The sequence below is a fragment of the Gekko japonicus genome, unplaced genomic scaffold, assembly GCF_001447785.1.
Source record: "Gekko japonicus isolate JY-2015 unplaced genomic scaffold, Gekko_japonicus_V1.1 scaffold222, whole genome shotgun sequence".
Lineage (NCBI taxonomy): Eukaryota > Metazoa > Chordata > Lepidosauria > Squamata > Gekkonidae > Gekko > Gekko japonicus.
Genome location: NW_015167063.1, coordinates 642,612 through 659,332, shown reverse-complemented (window position 1 = coordinate 659,332; position 16,721 = coordinate 642,612). Strand labels below are relative to the sequence as shown.

The following is a 16,721-nucleotide window of genomic DNA, read 5'->3' as shown; positions in this document are numbered from 1 at the left end:
GCAGTACACTTATAAGGTGTGCAGTTTTATGTTGGGTGACTATATTATGTTGTAACCTGCATGGTGTCACTATTGGATGTGCAAAGGAACAAGCAATCTTTGTTGAATGTAAGGGAGGCAATCTCTGTCTCCAATCATTCAAGGGCTTCCTTACATAGGCGTTCTAAAATACTAACAATAATTACAGGATGCAGATTGTCAGAGCAGTAAGGCCAGATGGGACAGCAAATGTGTCAGGGCATGTAACTGGCACAGTTACAGAATGATTTTAGGGAGATCCCTTTCTGCCTCTCCCCATATCCATAATTCTGATTAAATGTTCTGGCTCTGAGCATGTAGCATGTGAGCATGGTTCTGCAAGGAAGGTTACTTTGTAGAAAGGTTCCACAAGTAATGCTTTTGGGCTATGATGAGGCACATGCAAGGGCACTATCCTGATAAAACCTTCAGCTTATTTAAGGGAGCGGCATTCCCCTAAGAGCAAGAAAACGTAAGATTCATCTTCATGTGCACCTGCCATGAGGGGGAAGGGGACACAAAGGTGGCCAGTGGGCCAGGGGGAAAATGCCCGATATTTAATATGTACAAATAAGCAAATGAAGATTTTCATGTTGGAGCTAAAATACATCACCTGATAATTTTCGCTGAGCTAGCTGATATTAAAAGGATAGCTGAGGGACCAGTTTAAAACCTGGCAACCCTAGGGAACAATGTCATAATTAATTACTCATCAAAATAAACTGATATTCCTACCTTATTTGTGTAGACCTTACAGTGAGGCCTTTTCATTTAGTGAAAGAAGCTAGCAACTGTGTTTCAACTGGCTTTTTCTCCTCTAGTATCTCTTGGCTTCTTTCTAAGATACATACATGGCTATGACCTGGTGGTTGCTTAATGTCGGTGGATGTGTAGACTTGCATTAATAACATTGTACTGAGGTCCTTTGCTCTGTTGGAGATGGAGGCCCTTAGATTTAAAAACCTTTCTCCAGGACCCAGAAAATATTATTTCATTATTGCCTAACTCTAAAAGCTCTTGTTAGAAGTTGTGCATCCTATTAAAATAATCCCTGGTCTGGATTTTCCCAAGCAAGGTAAAAGGTTGCCAGATCACTTCCCAGGGATGGTACCATTGCCTTCTTCAACCACTCTATTCCCAAGAGTTAAGGGCACTTAAGAGGGGCAACAGTTTCCGTTGTTTTCCCCCATTCGGCTGCAGCCCACTGAATTGCCCAAAATTTGTTCCTGTTGGTTAGTAGGCCCACAGGAACAGTGAAGGGGCAAAGTGGGGTTCTGTTGTGGGGGGGGGGGATTGGTGGAAATCACAGTCTCCTCTTAAGTCTTTGAAATGTGTGGCTGCATATCCTCTGGTATATATAATTCTATTTTGGTCATGGATTCCCCTGAACATTCCAACACGCTCCAAAATCAGTTTGCTCTCTGATCTGTCATTCAGAGGGTCTCCCTATCCACTGGCCGCTTTGCCTGAGTCCTGCCTCCAACATTCTGAACAGTTTACTGTTCCTCTCCCCCCCCCCACAGCCAGTCAGAACACAGAGGTCATTTGCATATGTGGCCTGATTCGCCTTTGCCTCGGAACACAGAGGTCGTTTGCATATGCGGCCTCACTGGCCTTTCCCTCTAACATTCTAAACAGTTTGCTATTGATGTTCTGAGGTAAAATAAATTTCCCCTTAGTGTCTGTTGGGGGAAACCATGGTTGCAAATCTCCAGGTGAGGGCTGAAGATCACTCAGAATTACAACTGCTTTACAAACCCTGCCCTCCCCAGGCTCTACCCCTCAAATCTACAGGTATTTCCCAACCCAGAATTGGCAACCGTGTAATTGGCTATGGAACCACTTTCCAGACCCTTGGTACCCAGAAAACGTGGCACAGAAGGAGGTGCTTTTCTACCTTAGCTGTGAGTGCATAGCCGCAAATTAACATAAGCCAACCTCTAGGCGGCACCTGGAGATCTCCAGCTATTAAAACTGATGTCCAGATGATCAAGATCAGTTCCCCTGGAGACAATGGCTGCTTTGGGGAGTGAATTCTATAGCATTATACCCTGCTGAGGATCCTCCCCACCCCAAACCCTGCCCTCCCCAGGCTCTACCCCTCAAATCTACAGTATTTACCAACCCAGAGTTGGCAACCGTGTAATCAGCTATGGAACTACTTTCCAGACCCTTGGAACCCAGAAAACGTGGCACAGGAGGAGGTGCTTTTCTACCTTAGCTGTGACTGCATAGCCCCAAATTAACATAAGCCAACCTCCAGGCGGCACCTGGAGATCTCCAGCTATTAAAACTGATGTCCAGATGACCAAGATCAGTTCTCCTGGAGACAATGGCTGCTTTGGGCAGTGGATTCTATGGCATTATACCCTACTGAGGTCCCTCCCCACCCCAAATCCTGCCCTCCCCAAGCTCTACCCCTCAAATCTACAGGTGTTTACCAACCCAGAGTTGGCAACCGTGTAATCAGCTATGGAACTACTTTCCAGACCCTTGGAACCCAGAAAACATGGCACAGGAGGATGTGCTTTTCTACCTTAGCTGCCACTGCATAACACCCCCCTCCCCCTCAAAAAACAAGTCAGAGGTGGAAAGAACCATATCTGTTATTATGAGGCTGTCCTCCCATTCTGCCCACATGGGGCAGCAAAATGACTTGAGACAGCCCTTATAGCTAAGCAGAAGGAAAGAAACATGGCTTGCCTCCCTCCATTTTCCGCTTCCCTCTGACGCCCCACCAGCCACAGTCGGGACACTCATTTGACGCTTCCTTCTAGATCTCGTTGTATTTCTTCCCACAATGGGCATTACTCCTAGTAGACCAATATTCCTGAATGCACTGTGTATGGCAACAGATTTTGCATGTCCTACTCCATTCATCCAGGAGACCTGTCACTCTGCTTGTTATATGTCAGAGCCAGAGCTCTGCTGGTTCCATCCAGTAGAAGAAAGGATACTGTGGAGAAATGGGGTGGGACGTGCAATGGCTGCAGGTTATCTCTGCATTTACAGATACTGGCAACTTCTCCTGGTGACAACCTGGCAACCTTAACCAGGGGAGCCCAGAATTTTTCTCTTTCTTCCCCTTCTTGGCACTCTTTTATCAGGTCCATTTCTTAAATTCCATATGGCACTGGTAGAGGTGGCTGGACTCTGACAGTGTGCTGTCTCTTTTTTTGCCCACAGTGCTGGATCAACTCCTTCCAGAGCTTAATGTACTACTTAAGTTGTTGGACCATGAATACTTGAGCTCTACCACAATGGAGAAGAAGACAGCAGTCTCGAACATCTTGCAGAAACTGCAGCCCCCAACAGGTCAGAAACTCTTGCTTCTGTTTTTACCCCTGCCGATCAACCCTTTCCTTATCTCTTTCCTCCTCCTGCTATTTGTGTCAGTCTTAAGAACTAATCAACTCTAACGTACAAGGGAAATCAACCAATCAATAATTTATTGCTGTCATGGTCTTGCAAAATAAAAAACACCTTAACAGATTGGTTATAAGAATATATACAGTCTTCCATTAAGAGAATTAAAAAAGCAAATATGTGTCACTAAATCAACACTGTACATTGGTAGATTCTGGCAGCTGCACAGAATCTGGCAACTCTATCCAAGGGAAACTCTCTGTTCCTCACCTGCTGTTCCCAGTTGTTCACATGCTAGTACAAGCTTCAGTCTGTAAAGGACTCGTGTACAACCCATAATTGTGAAGGAATGGCATGGGTGGGTTCTTTGGGTTCATGACAGGTAAAGAGTATTTGGCCAGCATCAAGGCCTATGTCTTGCCCCTTTGAAGAAGATCCTGTCAGGGTGGTTCTGGAGGATTCTGTAGGCAAAAGGCTACATTTAGCTGCACTCTGCCCATAGCAAATGGATAGCAGACATAGGACCAAACCCAGTGCGACACCAGGAGATAGCAGCTCAAGGGGGTGGTCAGCCATCATTAAAAAATCTGCAAAGGTAGAAGAGCCAAAGCTCTTCTCTCCCCCACTCCATTCACACACACACACCATGACCCCTGTCTGAATTGGGGCCCATGCAGGTGCTCCTTCTGTCACGCTTATCCAGAATTTGATCTTGTTTGGCTCTTAATAATAATAATGCTTAGTGTTTGTATAACACTTTCAAGGTGCAACATGAAATTTGTCTTGTTATAAATCTTAAAACAGCTCTGTAAGGTAGGTGAATATTATCATCACATGTCAGATGAATGGCTGGGACTAAAAGGTATTGGCTTACCTTGGGTCACATACTGAGTTTATGAAATTAAGACAAGGGACTTCCTGTCCCTCCTAAACAGTAAGAGGGCCAGGCACACCTCCCTGGGGAGGTTATTCCATAATTGTGGGGCTGCTGACTTATGGAAACCCCATAAGGTTTTCAAGGCAAGAGATGTTCACAGGTAATTTGCCATTGCCTGCCTTGGCGTAGTGACCCTGGTATTCCTTGGTGGCCTCCCATCCAAATACTGACCAGGGCCAACCCTGTTTAGCTTCCAAGATGTAGCCTGGGCTATCCAGGTCAGGGCTAAACAGTGTTATACTTTTTTTTAGTTCATGGGCTCAGGGGTGTAAATCTGTTGAGGATTGCACTGCTGGACACCAGAAGCCTTGTCTCTAACAGCTCAAAGAGATTAGAGGAGGATCACATGTTTGGTTGCATTCACAAAATGCAAATTGTAGGCTCCTGCAATATCAGTTTGCCTCAGGGCTATGCAGGAAAAGGAGAGGTTATTTAACCTTTCAACTTCCATTGAGTTTCACTAATCGAAAATGGGCTTCCTGTTCTGTTGTTAACATTTTAAGGGAGGGGGATGTGTTTTTGAAAAGAACACATTAAAATGTTAACAATAATAATAGAACATTCCTGCCCAGGAGCTGAGATCACATGGAGAGGCCCTCCTGACTGTCCCATCCATCAAAGAAGCTTGTCTGTTGGGTACCCGAGAGAAGCCTTTTTTGGTGGCAGCCCCACAATTATGGAACGGCCTCCCCAGGGAGGTGTGCCTGGCCCCCTCACTTTTGATCTGTAGGAGGCAGCTGAAGATGGATTTATTTAGGGTTGCATTTGATTAATTTAATTAATTTACTTTCCTCTATTCATTCATTGTAAATTGTCATTCTAATTCATATTTTATGTATTTTTATAGGTTTTGTTCTGTTCATATTGTAAGCCACCTTAAGTTTTGTAAGGTAGAAAGCAGGGAGCCTGGTTTTGAATAGCGAAATTTAGTGGCCGTTGAAGGGTTCAGATACTCTCCCTTTATTACCTGGCCTTGGGGAAGAAAATTGAGGCCACACAAGGCCACAGTTTCTGTTTCGTGGATGGAACAAAGCATGTGTTCTTTGTCTGGTCTGTTTGAACTCTGAATGGAAGAAGCTGCTAATTCAAGCCACTGATAAGGCTCTCTTCAGAGGCTGAAGGACAGCACTTGCAGCATATATAAAACAAGGACAGAGTGTAGGGGGAAAGTGTTGTTTAGCTTTGTGAAGTCTCTTTCTTTAGCTCTGCTTTTCATTGTGAAGAAAGCAGAATGGGATCTGTTGCACTTGTGAAATTGTGGGGTCTAAGTATTTCACCTGCTCCTGATTCTTCATTTAATAGCTATTTTTCATAGTGCGATATGCTAAGTGTAGTCCTTTATTGAGAGAGGTACATGACTCCCTCTGGTGGAGCATTCCCTGCAGACGGAGTCCTCCATCTGACCTTGAGGAGCAGAAATTAACAAGCATTAAACAGTCCTTGGCAAGCTGTTCTATCCTTTTTTATTTATCTGTGTCCTGTGGGTACATGTGAAACTCTTCTCAATATTTATGAAAGCCTCCTGTGCCTGGCAGATGAGACAAGAGGCTTTCGAAGATGGATAATATACCCCATTCCACTTTTAGTGTCCCATATTTCCTAGAATGATAGCAGCACTTCTACCTGTGGGGAAATTGCTGGATGAATTTCATAACAATAGTGTCCCCAGGAAATGGAGTAGGCTCTGTGTGTGTGTGAGTGAGTGAGAGAGAGAGAGAGAGAAGGCACCTGTAGCTCTTGAACTCTCCCCCCCCCTTCCCCAAGCAGTGGGAAATATTTGGCCCTGCTGTAACTGGACAGGAATTGTTCTGTATTTCCTGTGGAAATATGTGTTCCCAGTAGCTTTCCGGTTGGCTGTTTTCTGCTGAGAGAGGATATTTCCATGGGAAGAATGAATGGCTTCTCCTCCCTCATCAGGAAGTGTTTCTGTCATCCCTCTGCAATATCCAGCAGATCTGTTAACCCTTCAGCAGCACTTAAAAATGACTCCATGGTATGGCCATTTCCAGAAGAAGAAAATGGCTTCTTATTCTTGCTCTGTATTTCTTGCTCAACTCTTTCTCTTTTTCCTTGCTGGCTCCGAATATATTAGCAGTGATTTTGCTCTTCTTCTTTGTATGAAATCAGTATGTGGGCACCTCCTGATTATTTTGGCTGAAATTCAAGTAGCAGTGGCTCCTTTGGGGAGGGAACCACTTGTGTTAATGGACTGGAGAATGTGAACACAGAATTCATTCAGCAGGTGTCAGCTTTACTGCTATGCTAACAAAAACATGGCCAGACTCATGGGACATATTTGGTAAATGCAGTTGATCCAAACTCCATTTGGATTTTGTGAATCAGACATGGAACCAAAACTGCATCTTCTGGTTCTTGTGGATCCACCCTATAGCTTACTTGGAAAGTGATAAACTTGAGATTCAGGTGTGGGATCCATAGTCCTGTCAGAGGGCAAATCTGTGTTTCTGCATTTCCCTATAGGTCTGGAGCAGAGGTTTTCAAACTTGTGTTCTAAAGCAACAGTGATTGTCAAACTGTGTCCCAAAGGTTCCTTGGAAGTTTACTGAGGCACCTCCATGAAAATATCAATAATGGCAGACACTCATTTCTGAAAGACTATTTCCCCACTACTACTGGTCATAGTAAAAATGTTTAGGTATATATAGGAGGTGGGTATATTTACAGTGGTGCAGACCAATGATAAGGTCCAGTAGGCGTGGCACGTATGAGCTGAGAATGCCTGAAGTTTGCAAAGTATGAAAACTCAGAGGTCTCGAGCAGTCTTTGATGTATCATTGGTAGTAATACCCTTTTTGCCTTGCAGAAAAGGAGATAAATTACATGTATGTGAATACAGCAACGTTACACAACGGCACTAGCTTTGTGGAGTCACTTTTTGAAGAATTTGGTAAGTACTGTGAGCTACTCCAATTTAATGCCTCTTGCCCAGACAATCCCTGCTTCCCACATGTGTTTGATGGTCCTTATTTGTCTGGGATCACTGGTTATTAGGGTTGCCAGGGGATGGTTGGAAATCTCCTGGGATTACAGCTGATCTCCAGGCAACAGATCAGTTCACCTGGAGCAAATGGCCACATTGTATCCCTTTGAAGTCCCTGTCCTCCCCAAGCCCTGCCCTCTTCAAGCTCCATCCCTAAAATCTCCAAGTATTTCCCAACCCAGAGCTGGACAACCCTACTGGTTATGGCTTATGCGCTGCAGAAGAAATCTGTGGCGCTAGCCATCCTGCTCTTCTTTGCATGAGTCTAGAAACGAAGGGTACTTCTCAGTCTCTCCCTCTAATAATTCTCATGAGGCAATTCCATAAGGAATTAAGTAGGAACCTTGACAAATATTCAGCTATTGCAATAGAAGAGAACTGTGCATCCATACATGGCACTGAATTGCTTTTGTAATTCAAATGCCTACCAGATCAATGTATGCTTTCTTTACACTGTGGGTATTAAGCAACCTATTGGCTTATATACAGTTTTGGAATACATCAGGGAAGATATGGAAGAAAAATTGAAACAATGCTAATTTGATAGTAGGAGCTGTGGTGGCTCAAGTGGTTGATGCTGAACTGCAGGCTGTGGAAGGTCGGTAGTTCAGCAGTTCGAGACTCGAGTGTGCCGCATGACGGAGTGAGCTCCCGTCTCTAGTTCCAGCTCCTGCCAACTAAGCAGTTTGAAAGCAAGAAATTGCAAGTAGATAAATAGGTACCACTTCTGTGGGAAGGTAACAGCATTCCGTGCGCCTTGGTGTTTAGTCATGCCGGCCACATGACCACAGAAAGGTCTTCGGACAGCGCTGGCTCTTCGGCTATGAAACGGAGATGAGCACCGCAACCCTAGAGTCGGATTCGACTGGCTTTCGAGCAAGGGAACCTTTACCTTTAATTTGATAGTCCTAAAACAAAATTTTTCATTTTTTCCTAATCCCTAAATCTTTTAATACCTATAGATCCCTCCATTATGCATACCCGAAAGTAGTTATCATTCTGCGCTGTCCAGGCTAAGAGCCATTGTGGTGCACAGCCATACTCAGATCTCCAAAATTTAATTCAGTTACAACAAGCAATCAGTCGAAGGGAGGATATGAATTAGAACTAGGGTTGCCAGCCCCCAGGTCTGGGCAGGAGTTCCCCTATTTCTGGGGGCTCCAATCTGCCCTGGCCAGCTGGCCGGCAGGGAAAACCCCACCCACAAGCCATGGCCACCCCTCTCCCTCCCCTCCAGCAGAGATTTAAAGGGTGTCACACTGACCAGCAGGAAGCACGTGGCCCGCCGGTCAGCTGGAGGGCCCTTTAAATCTTTTAGCAGGAAGGGAGAGGGGCTGTCGCCAGCTGCAGCTCCACTTGCAAAAAGACCCTTTTTGGGTGGGGGCCACAGCATGCGGGGCTGATTTCCCAGCGGCAATGTGGGGCTTGCAGCGAGTGGGGCGGTGGCGTGGACCTTGAATCCCAAGCGGGGATCCCACCCACTCACCACTGAAAGGACAAGGGGACATGGCAACCCTAATTGGAACCAAAATGCTGGGGAAGGAGAGTTAATAGTTCTGCTGCAGCATCATTTCCCTGAATGCAAATAACCTCCCTACGTTATTTGAAGCTTTGTCAGAGAAAAAAGGCAGGCAAAGTATGGGCACCTGTCTTTCTTCCCACCCATTACTTAAAAAGCACAGTAAGAAGAATTAAACCTCCAATGTCACGACTGTGAATTGTATTTCCCCTGGCCTGACAACTGTTTTTTGCACAGGTGTCTGGGGAGCTGATAATGTATAGTTTGGCCCTGGGCAGGGGTCATTTCGTAGAAAAAGAGCTAGGGGAGCTCATTAGCATAACTCATTAGCATATGCCACACCCCCTGACATCACCGGAAATGTGTCATAAGGCCACACACCCCGCCCCCAACGGTCCCGGCCGCCACCACCGGCATTGCAGCTTTACTGTCGAGCCCCATGAGGGGCCTGGCGGTGGACCTGCAAGGCCAGCGGGAGTGCAAGGAAGCCCCACGAAGGCCCTCCCTGGCCCCAGGCAGGCAGGGGTGGGGAGAGGCAGGGAGGAAGCAACTTACCCTCCCTCTTCTCCTGCCTCCTCCTGGCTGAATGAGGGCCGTAAGCGGGGCGGCCGTAAGCAGGGGGCGGGGCTTTGTCATGTGCCCCGCCCCCCGTACCTCACCCGGGGGAACTGTGTTCCCCCGCGATCCCCCCCGAAATGACCTGTGGCCCTGGGTATCATGGTAATGGTTCCTTCTACCAAATTATGATTTCCCCAAATGTCCAGAATGGCAGAGAGTCAAGGTAGAAAGTCCTCAGCACAACTATATGACCCTTTCCCAGGATGCTATTAATTTCCTTGATCTACAGCTTCACCCTAAGATTGGAGAGCAGCCCCTTCTTGTGCCTCCAAAAATGTCCCCTTTCCCAAGCCTTGCTACTTATTCAAAAGGGGCTAAACACGCATGCCACTGTAAGCGTTACAAGCAAAAATAGTGGGAGGGAGGGCGGGCAAGGCAGTATGTAGAATTAAGAATGAAGAGGCTCTGGCACAAAAGGGAGACTGCGCATTTGGTTCCATTGTTGCTGGCTTCTAATCTTCCTCCAGATTGTGACCTGCGTGACCTTCAGGATATGCAAGAAGATGATGGGGATGCTAAAGAAGGCATCAACTTGAAGCTTTCCAGGAGTCAGTCAGCTAAAAATGTAAGATGCATCAAGCCCAGTTCTGTATTACTCCAACTATAATTAATTGTGTGGGTTTTAATGGTGGATCTCTTTTGGGTGCTTGGTGTCTGCAATGGAGCTGGACAGTACATCAAGAAATTCTGTTAGGTATGCAAAGAGGAAGAAACAAAGAACAAGAAGCAGACTGCAGAGTGGGTGCAAAATACAGCTTACCACATCAGCTGCAGGGTATATTGTTTTGGCATTCATTTCGCTTTTCATGTGTTGCTTGTGTTACTAGGGTTACTAGGGTTAGAACACATCGGCAAGCATCAGGAGCATGCATGCTGGCTGGTCCTACATCCCTTCCATATACATTCCAGTGATGAGAATGCAATCCTAAACAGTTACACTGTGTCCATTAGAGTCAATGGGTTTAGAAAGGCCTAACTCTGTTTAGTATTGCATTATGAGTGAACTTTTGCTGGTGTTCCAGTCCTTTTCAAAAAAAACTCACATGCTGCCTGTGTCTCTGTGCAGAGAGAGAGTTGCAATTACAGAAGAATGCAGGGTGAGGCAGGAGACACAGGACACCTTTTTTAAAAGTGAAAGTTGAAGGACAATCTGAAATAGTATTGTTCCTTGTAGTGTGAGCATTCATTCCCTTGTTGCCTCTGGTAGAGGGGTTTTTGCATTGCTTTAAAAACCTGCTTAATCTGGAGGGATAATAAGACAAAAGAAATATGTGTGTGTACCATTTCAGCTCTTCTTTATAACAAAATCTGAGCCCAGTAGCCTTTAAGACCAACAAAGTTTTATTCAAGGCAGGGGTCTTTTGGGGCTGTAACGCGCCGGAGCACTGCTCCGGCAGCCCAGGAGCCCGTGCATCGGCAAGCCCCGCCCCTAGCTCACCGTATTTCGGCTCAGGGGAGGCCAGAGAGCCCCATTGCCACATCACCCGGTCCCGCGCAGAAGCGCTGAGGCTCGGGGGAGGGCAGGAGAGCCCCATCACCATGTCCCCTGGGCCACGCAGGAGCGCTGTGGCTCGGGGACACCAGGAGAGCCCCGCCTCCACATCATCTGGGTCATGCAGGAGCGCTGCGGCTTGAGGGACAGCAGGAGACCCCCACCTCTGCATCCCCTGGGCCGCGCAGGAGCGCTGCAGCTCAAGGTACAGCAGGAGAGCCCCATCACTGCATCTCCCAGGCCACGCAGGAGCGCTGCGGCTCGGGGGAGGGCAGGAGAGCCCCATCGCTGCGTCTCCCGGGCCCACACAGGAGTGCTGCGGCTCAGGGGACAGCAGGAGAGCCCCGTTGCCGCATCTCCCAGGCCGCACAGGAGCGCTGGGGCTCAGGGGACAGCAGGAGAGCCCCATCGCCGGCTTCCCCGACCCCCGCCGAAGCGGTAAGTAAGAGATCTGCGGGGGTGGTGGTGGCAGGGGCTTGATGGGGGGTGGTGGGAGAGCCTCCCTCCCTCTTTTTGCCATCTTTTATACTATTTTCCTCCTCCTTCCCTTCCTCTCTTCCCCTCCTCTGCCTTCCTTCCTCTTTTTTCCTTTCCCTCTTTCCATTCTCTTCCTTCCTTCCTCTCTTTTCCTCCTTTCCTTCTCTCTTTCTTTCATTCCCTCCATTCCTTCTCTCCTTTTTCTCTTTTCCTCATTCTTCCCTTCTCTCTTTCTTTCTTTCCCGCCTTCTTCTCTTCTCTGTTTTCCTCCTTTCCCTGTTTCCCTCCTTCTTCCCGTCTCTCTTTTTCATTCCCTCCTTCTTTTCTTCTTTCTCTCCCTCTTTCCTTCCTTCTTTCCTTCTCTCTACTCTCTCTCTTTCCTTCCCACTTTCCTCGTTCTGTGGCCCAACTCTAGTGAGCTCTCTTTGCTCCCCCCCCCAGCTGGGGAAGGGAAGGGGAGGCTTTTGAAGATGCCTCCCCCCCTTTTGCTTCCCCTTCTGACATCACTTCCGGTGATGTCAGGGGGCATGACATATGCTAATAGCCTAGTAGCTCATTAGCATACCATATGCTAATGAGCTCCTCCAGCTCTTTTTCTACGAAAAGACCCCTGATTCAAGGTGTGAGCTTTCGTATGTATGCACACTTCCTCAGATTCAAACATTGTTCTTCTGCTTCAGACCAACATGGTTACTTACCTGAAACCCTTCTTTATGTCTCTCTCTAGCCCAGTAAAGAGTTTGGGGGCAGACTGCTAGGTCTGTTCAGTAAGAGGGTGGAGATAGTTGGAAACCTACATTTTGAGTAGAGAAGGAGCATATAAGTAGCCTGTTTCTTGCCCTGACTTGAGCAGTTCTTGTTGCTTGGCATTCTGCAGTGTATGCCTTTAATAAGTCATTGCCCATGCACCCAGGTGAATTTTGTAATGCACAGCCAGACACACACAAACACAGACAAAAAGCTCCTGGTCAAGACTAAATGATTTTATTCCCTGTGCTGAAAGGACCCTGGCAGTCTGCCTGCTGTTTCTGAACTCCAATCTCTATACACCACCCCCAAATTGCTGTTGGCAAAACCCATGTGGTCTTGGGAAACAGTTCAGTGGTCTGAACCTTTTTGGATAAGCCTTTCACTTTCTGATTTCTCAAAAATGAACCCCCTCCTTCCCATGAACCCCCTGAAGTAATGTAAGCTGCTTTACTTACACTGACACTGCATCCGGTCTTCAATTAGGCATATAAGCAGAGACCAGCCAGCATGGCCAGAATATTAGATATGTTTATTTGAATGTATCCTATTGCTAAAGTTTTTAAATATGCGGTCATGGTCAAATAACACAGCACAACATAACATGCTGCCTCCCCAATTTTTTTCCCGTCACAGGTTTCTGGAGAGCCACCTCCACCATTGCCGACGACCCCTCCCCCTGAAGATTATTATGAGGAAGCACTGCCACTGGGCCCGGGCAAAACCCCTGAGTACATCACCTCCCACAGTAAGCTTCACTGGTGATGGGGGAAAGAGAAACAGCCAGCTGCCTCAGTCTTGGCACAGCTTTGTTTTCAGGCACTCCCATATCAGCCTAGGAAAACAGAGCCTCCTCCTAGGTATCTGACAAGTGACAGACTTATAATTTGTATGCCCCGGGGAGGAAAATGGCATTGCGTGCGTGTGTGTGTGTGGGGGTGCCACACTCTTTTTCCTGCTTTCCTGCCCTCCCTGATCTGTCAGATGTCATAAGCAGTTGTTTGCTCAGACACGCCAGGAAATGTATCCATAAACCCAGAGCGGCAGGAATGTGAAGGGCCTGTCTAAGAACTGTCTTTCTCTCAGTTTGCCTGACAGATTAGGGGAGGGCACAGAAATGACCCTAACACCTGCTCTTGTTTCTCAAGACTGAATAAATGTCCTGGTGGCTCATGACTGAATTAATGTCCTGGTACCCCTCCGAAACGTCTTCTAAACCATACTCCCTGGGTGTGAACATAGAAATTAAAAAGACAGCTTGGAAAGCAGGGTATCTCATGGCATTGGCCCTGTGAGCAGCATGAGGAATGAGTGAGGCCAGCCGTCCAATATCCTAGGAAATGCCTGCCTCAGCCAAGCCCAGAAGACAAGCAGAGGAGGCTTTGGAGAGAGCAGGTTTTTGTTCTAGAGAGGCAGTCTGTCCTGTGTGCTGAACTCTATTAGGTGGGGGGGGGGAAGGAGTAGGTTACACATCAGTGTGTGAACAGGGGGTATGTACTACTTAAGACTTTCTGTGACCTGGAGAGAGTGTCAGAAAAGTCGTCAAAAACCAGTAAGCTTTCCCCAAGCAGGAGTTGTGAACTGTATCACTTGGTGCTCTCTGCATGTATCCTTTCTACTCTATGCTGTGGCGTCTAGTAGCCATGTGGGAACAGGTTCAGGGAGATGACTTTATAGAGCCCCTCTCTGCATTGCCTGTCTCTTTTTACAACGTCACTAGCAGTACAAGCTTTCCTGTACAGTCTTTCCAAAGTTAGCCTGGTGCAAAGGCTCTGAATTTGCCGTTCATCTCAGCACCACCTTCCAGTAGAAATCTCTCTGACAGCCTCTCTGCCACGTATTGGAAATCTTTCTTTGTGCAGCTGTTTAAAATGTCCCATCTGCTTTATCTATACAGATAGCTCCAGTCCCCCCAACTCAATAGAAGATGGATATTACGAAGATGCGGATAGCAACTACCCTGTCACCCGGATGAATGGAGAACAGAAGAACTCTTGTAGGTAGCAGAATAAAGATGTGTGGTAGGACCATAGGGGGAATGGAGTTCCCCTAACAGTTGTTGGTTCATTGAATGGGGAGCAATGGAGGTTGTCAATGTATATCTAAAAGTCACAGTGCAGGAACTGACATACCTCCTATGTGTGTTACAGGGAATAGTAAGTGATGAGTACCAAATCCCCTTATTCTTAAGTGTTGCAATGTATCCTTAAGGCTTTCTGTTAGTCTGTGCTGGAATTGGGCACTTTGTTCAGCTGCATGGACTATTAGACAGAGCCACACTAATGTACATGTTTTTCAATACTCCTATTCAGAAATTGCCTGGCTCTGCAGCCTAATGTACATGTTTTTCAATACTCCTGTTCAGAAATTGCCTGGCTCTGCAGCCTTTTGTACTAGAAATTTGCTCCTTCTCCATGGATGTTGGGATTGTAACAGACAGTTCATCAGGAGCTCTGTGCAGTCAGTGGGCCTTATATTTCTACCTCCTACACTAAGAACAACAGCCAAGCCCATAGCCTATGAAAACACATGCAAAGCTCTACCTTGCTGAAATATCTGCCCTAGTGCTTTCTAGAGGCTGCACAGCATCCTAGATCTTTCTCAAATCCCTGAAAAAATTAGTTCCATCACAGCTGACTCACTGTAACTTACAAGAAGGTACAGCTTACTCCAAGCTTTGAATGACAGAAATCATTTGATCCAGTACATTTATTTTAACTGGAACCATATTTTTTTTAAAAACGAAAACTTAACTGGGACAATGCAGTGAAAAATTCCAATGTTTTGTAAATTCAAACCAGGAGTTCAGAAGGGAAAAATGGACTGGAGTGTATTAAGACATGATAGCAAGCGTATTTCTATTTGGTATATTGCAATCTGGCTCCAATTGAGGCAAAATGTATGTCTCCAGATTCCTTGTCTGTAGATAATCTGTTTGTAGAGATTGGTCCTGTAACTTCTACCTGCCTTGTTCCAGTTGAGCAAATTCTAGTCTGACATCTGCAATGCTGAGATCCACAAAGTACAGTGCAAAAACTGCAGGCATTTTTTTATTGCCAAGAATTGGAAATTACCCTGTGAGTATCATAGGCAAACTCTGAAAGAAAGGGAGTTGTGAAGTGCATGTGTTTCAGAAATGCCTGTCACCTGTCAGACAGCTTCTGATTTAAAAACAGCAGCTAGGAGAACTAGCCCCTTGCAGTGGAGATGCCCTTTTCCACACAGGGCACAGGTGATTTGGGCAGGCACATCCTCGATGACAGAGAGTGTCTCTGCTTCTTTGTAGACAATGACTCTGATGCCATGAGCAGCTCCTATGAGTCTTACGATGAAGAGGAAGAGGATGGAAAAGGCCAGAGGCTAACGCACCAGTGGCCATCAGAGGAAGCTTCCATGAACCTGGTGAAGGACTGCAGGATTTGTGCGTTCCTGTTGCGCAAGAAGCGCTTTGGGCAGTGGGCTAAGCAGCTGACTGTCATCAAGGACAACAGACTCCTGGTGAGTTGGTGGCTTTGCCAGAGAATGTGGAGGAGAGCAGGATATGTTTTAGAGAGGAAAGCCAGCGCATCCTGGTAATACTTCAGCAAAACCTTGGGATCTGAGAGGTTTGGGTGGGAAAGGCCCTCTCTTTTGGGGGCACAGACTCTGTTAAGTGAAAGTTGCCGAATAGGTGAAATGGGATGGCATTTGTTAGCATGCCATGTAGCTTTAGGTTCTTCAGGTAGAGGCTACCTAATATTCATCCTTCCGGTCTATGAAACAGGACTTCCGGTCTATGGAACAGTGATGGCAGACACTCTTCCCACAACGGGGAAGGGAAGTTCGCACACCGGCAGCCTGGAGGGGTGCCACCTCAAGTGACACCCCCTCAGCCTTTGTGATAGGCTCCAGGCCAGGAGGCTTTTGAGGGGTAGCCTCTTCGATGGCGTAATGCCGGAGAATTGAGGCTCCCCTCTGCCCCGATGGTCCAGTCGCTGAGTGGCCTTCGGGCATAAGCTGGACTGACCAGAACAAGCACCGGAGATCGAGTGGAATGGCATAAAACTGAGCGTGGTCAAAGAAACTGACCGACAATGAACGTGAGTTCTGAATAAAACGGAGTAGTTTGAAAAGTGATTCCCCCCCCCACGCACAGTTGAAAACAGTGATTGCAAAGAGGGTTAACGGACACGAAGGGGGAGAGGGGAGGAAGTAAACTGAAAGTGTTTTGAGAGACTTATCTGAATCGCGAAGTCGTTTGGCGAGTTTTCCGAGTTGTGTGGAAGCGTCAGAAACTGTAAACAAAACAGGAAAGATGGCGGCCCAGCAGAGAAAGTTTAAAACAAAGCCGGGCAGTCAGAGTCCGAGACCGGAAGAGGGAGCAGATGTCCTCAAACTCCTGGTGGATATGCTCAAGCCGGTGATGCAGCAACTCGATGGTATTAACTAGCAATTGACCGTGATGAATAAAAACTTTGCAGCATAGCAACTTCAGCTGACTGAAACGGAGAAAAAAGTGGAGCAGGCAAATGAAAAAATTAAAGAGATAGACACCATAAGCAAGAAG

At 46.8% G+C, this 16,721-nt stretch overlaps 1 protein-coding gene across 2 annotated transcripts in view; it reads left to right on the top strand.

The window, feature by feature from the left end:
- The window catches only part of AFAP1L1 (actin filament associated protein 1 like 1), a 119,184-nt gene that overhangs the window by 82,180 nt on the left and 20,283 nt on the right, over positions 1-16,721 (top strand). For both annotated transcript variants that reach the window (XM_015412637.1, XM_015412638.1), the window contains exons 2-7: positions 3,205-3,333; positions 7,146-7,229; positions 9,927-10,024; positions 12,812-12,923; positions 14,073-14,171; positions 15,462-15,673. In XM_015412637.1, coding sequence (XP_015268123.1) covers positions 3,205-3,333; positions 7,146-7,229; positions 9,927-10,024; positions 12,812-12,923; positions 14,073-14,171; positions 15,462-15,673 — 734 coding nt within the window. The remainder of the gene's footprint in view (positions 1-3,204; positions 3,334-7,145; positions 7,230-9,926; positions 10,025-12,811; positions 12,924-14,072; positions 14,172-15,461; positions 15,674-16,721) is intronic.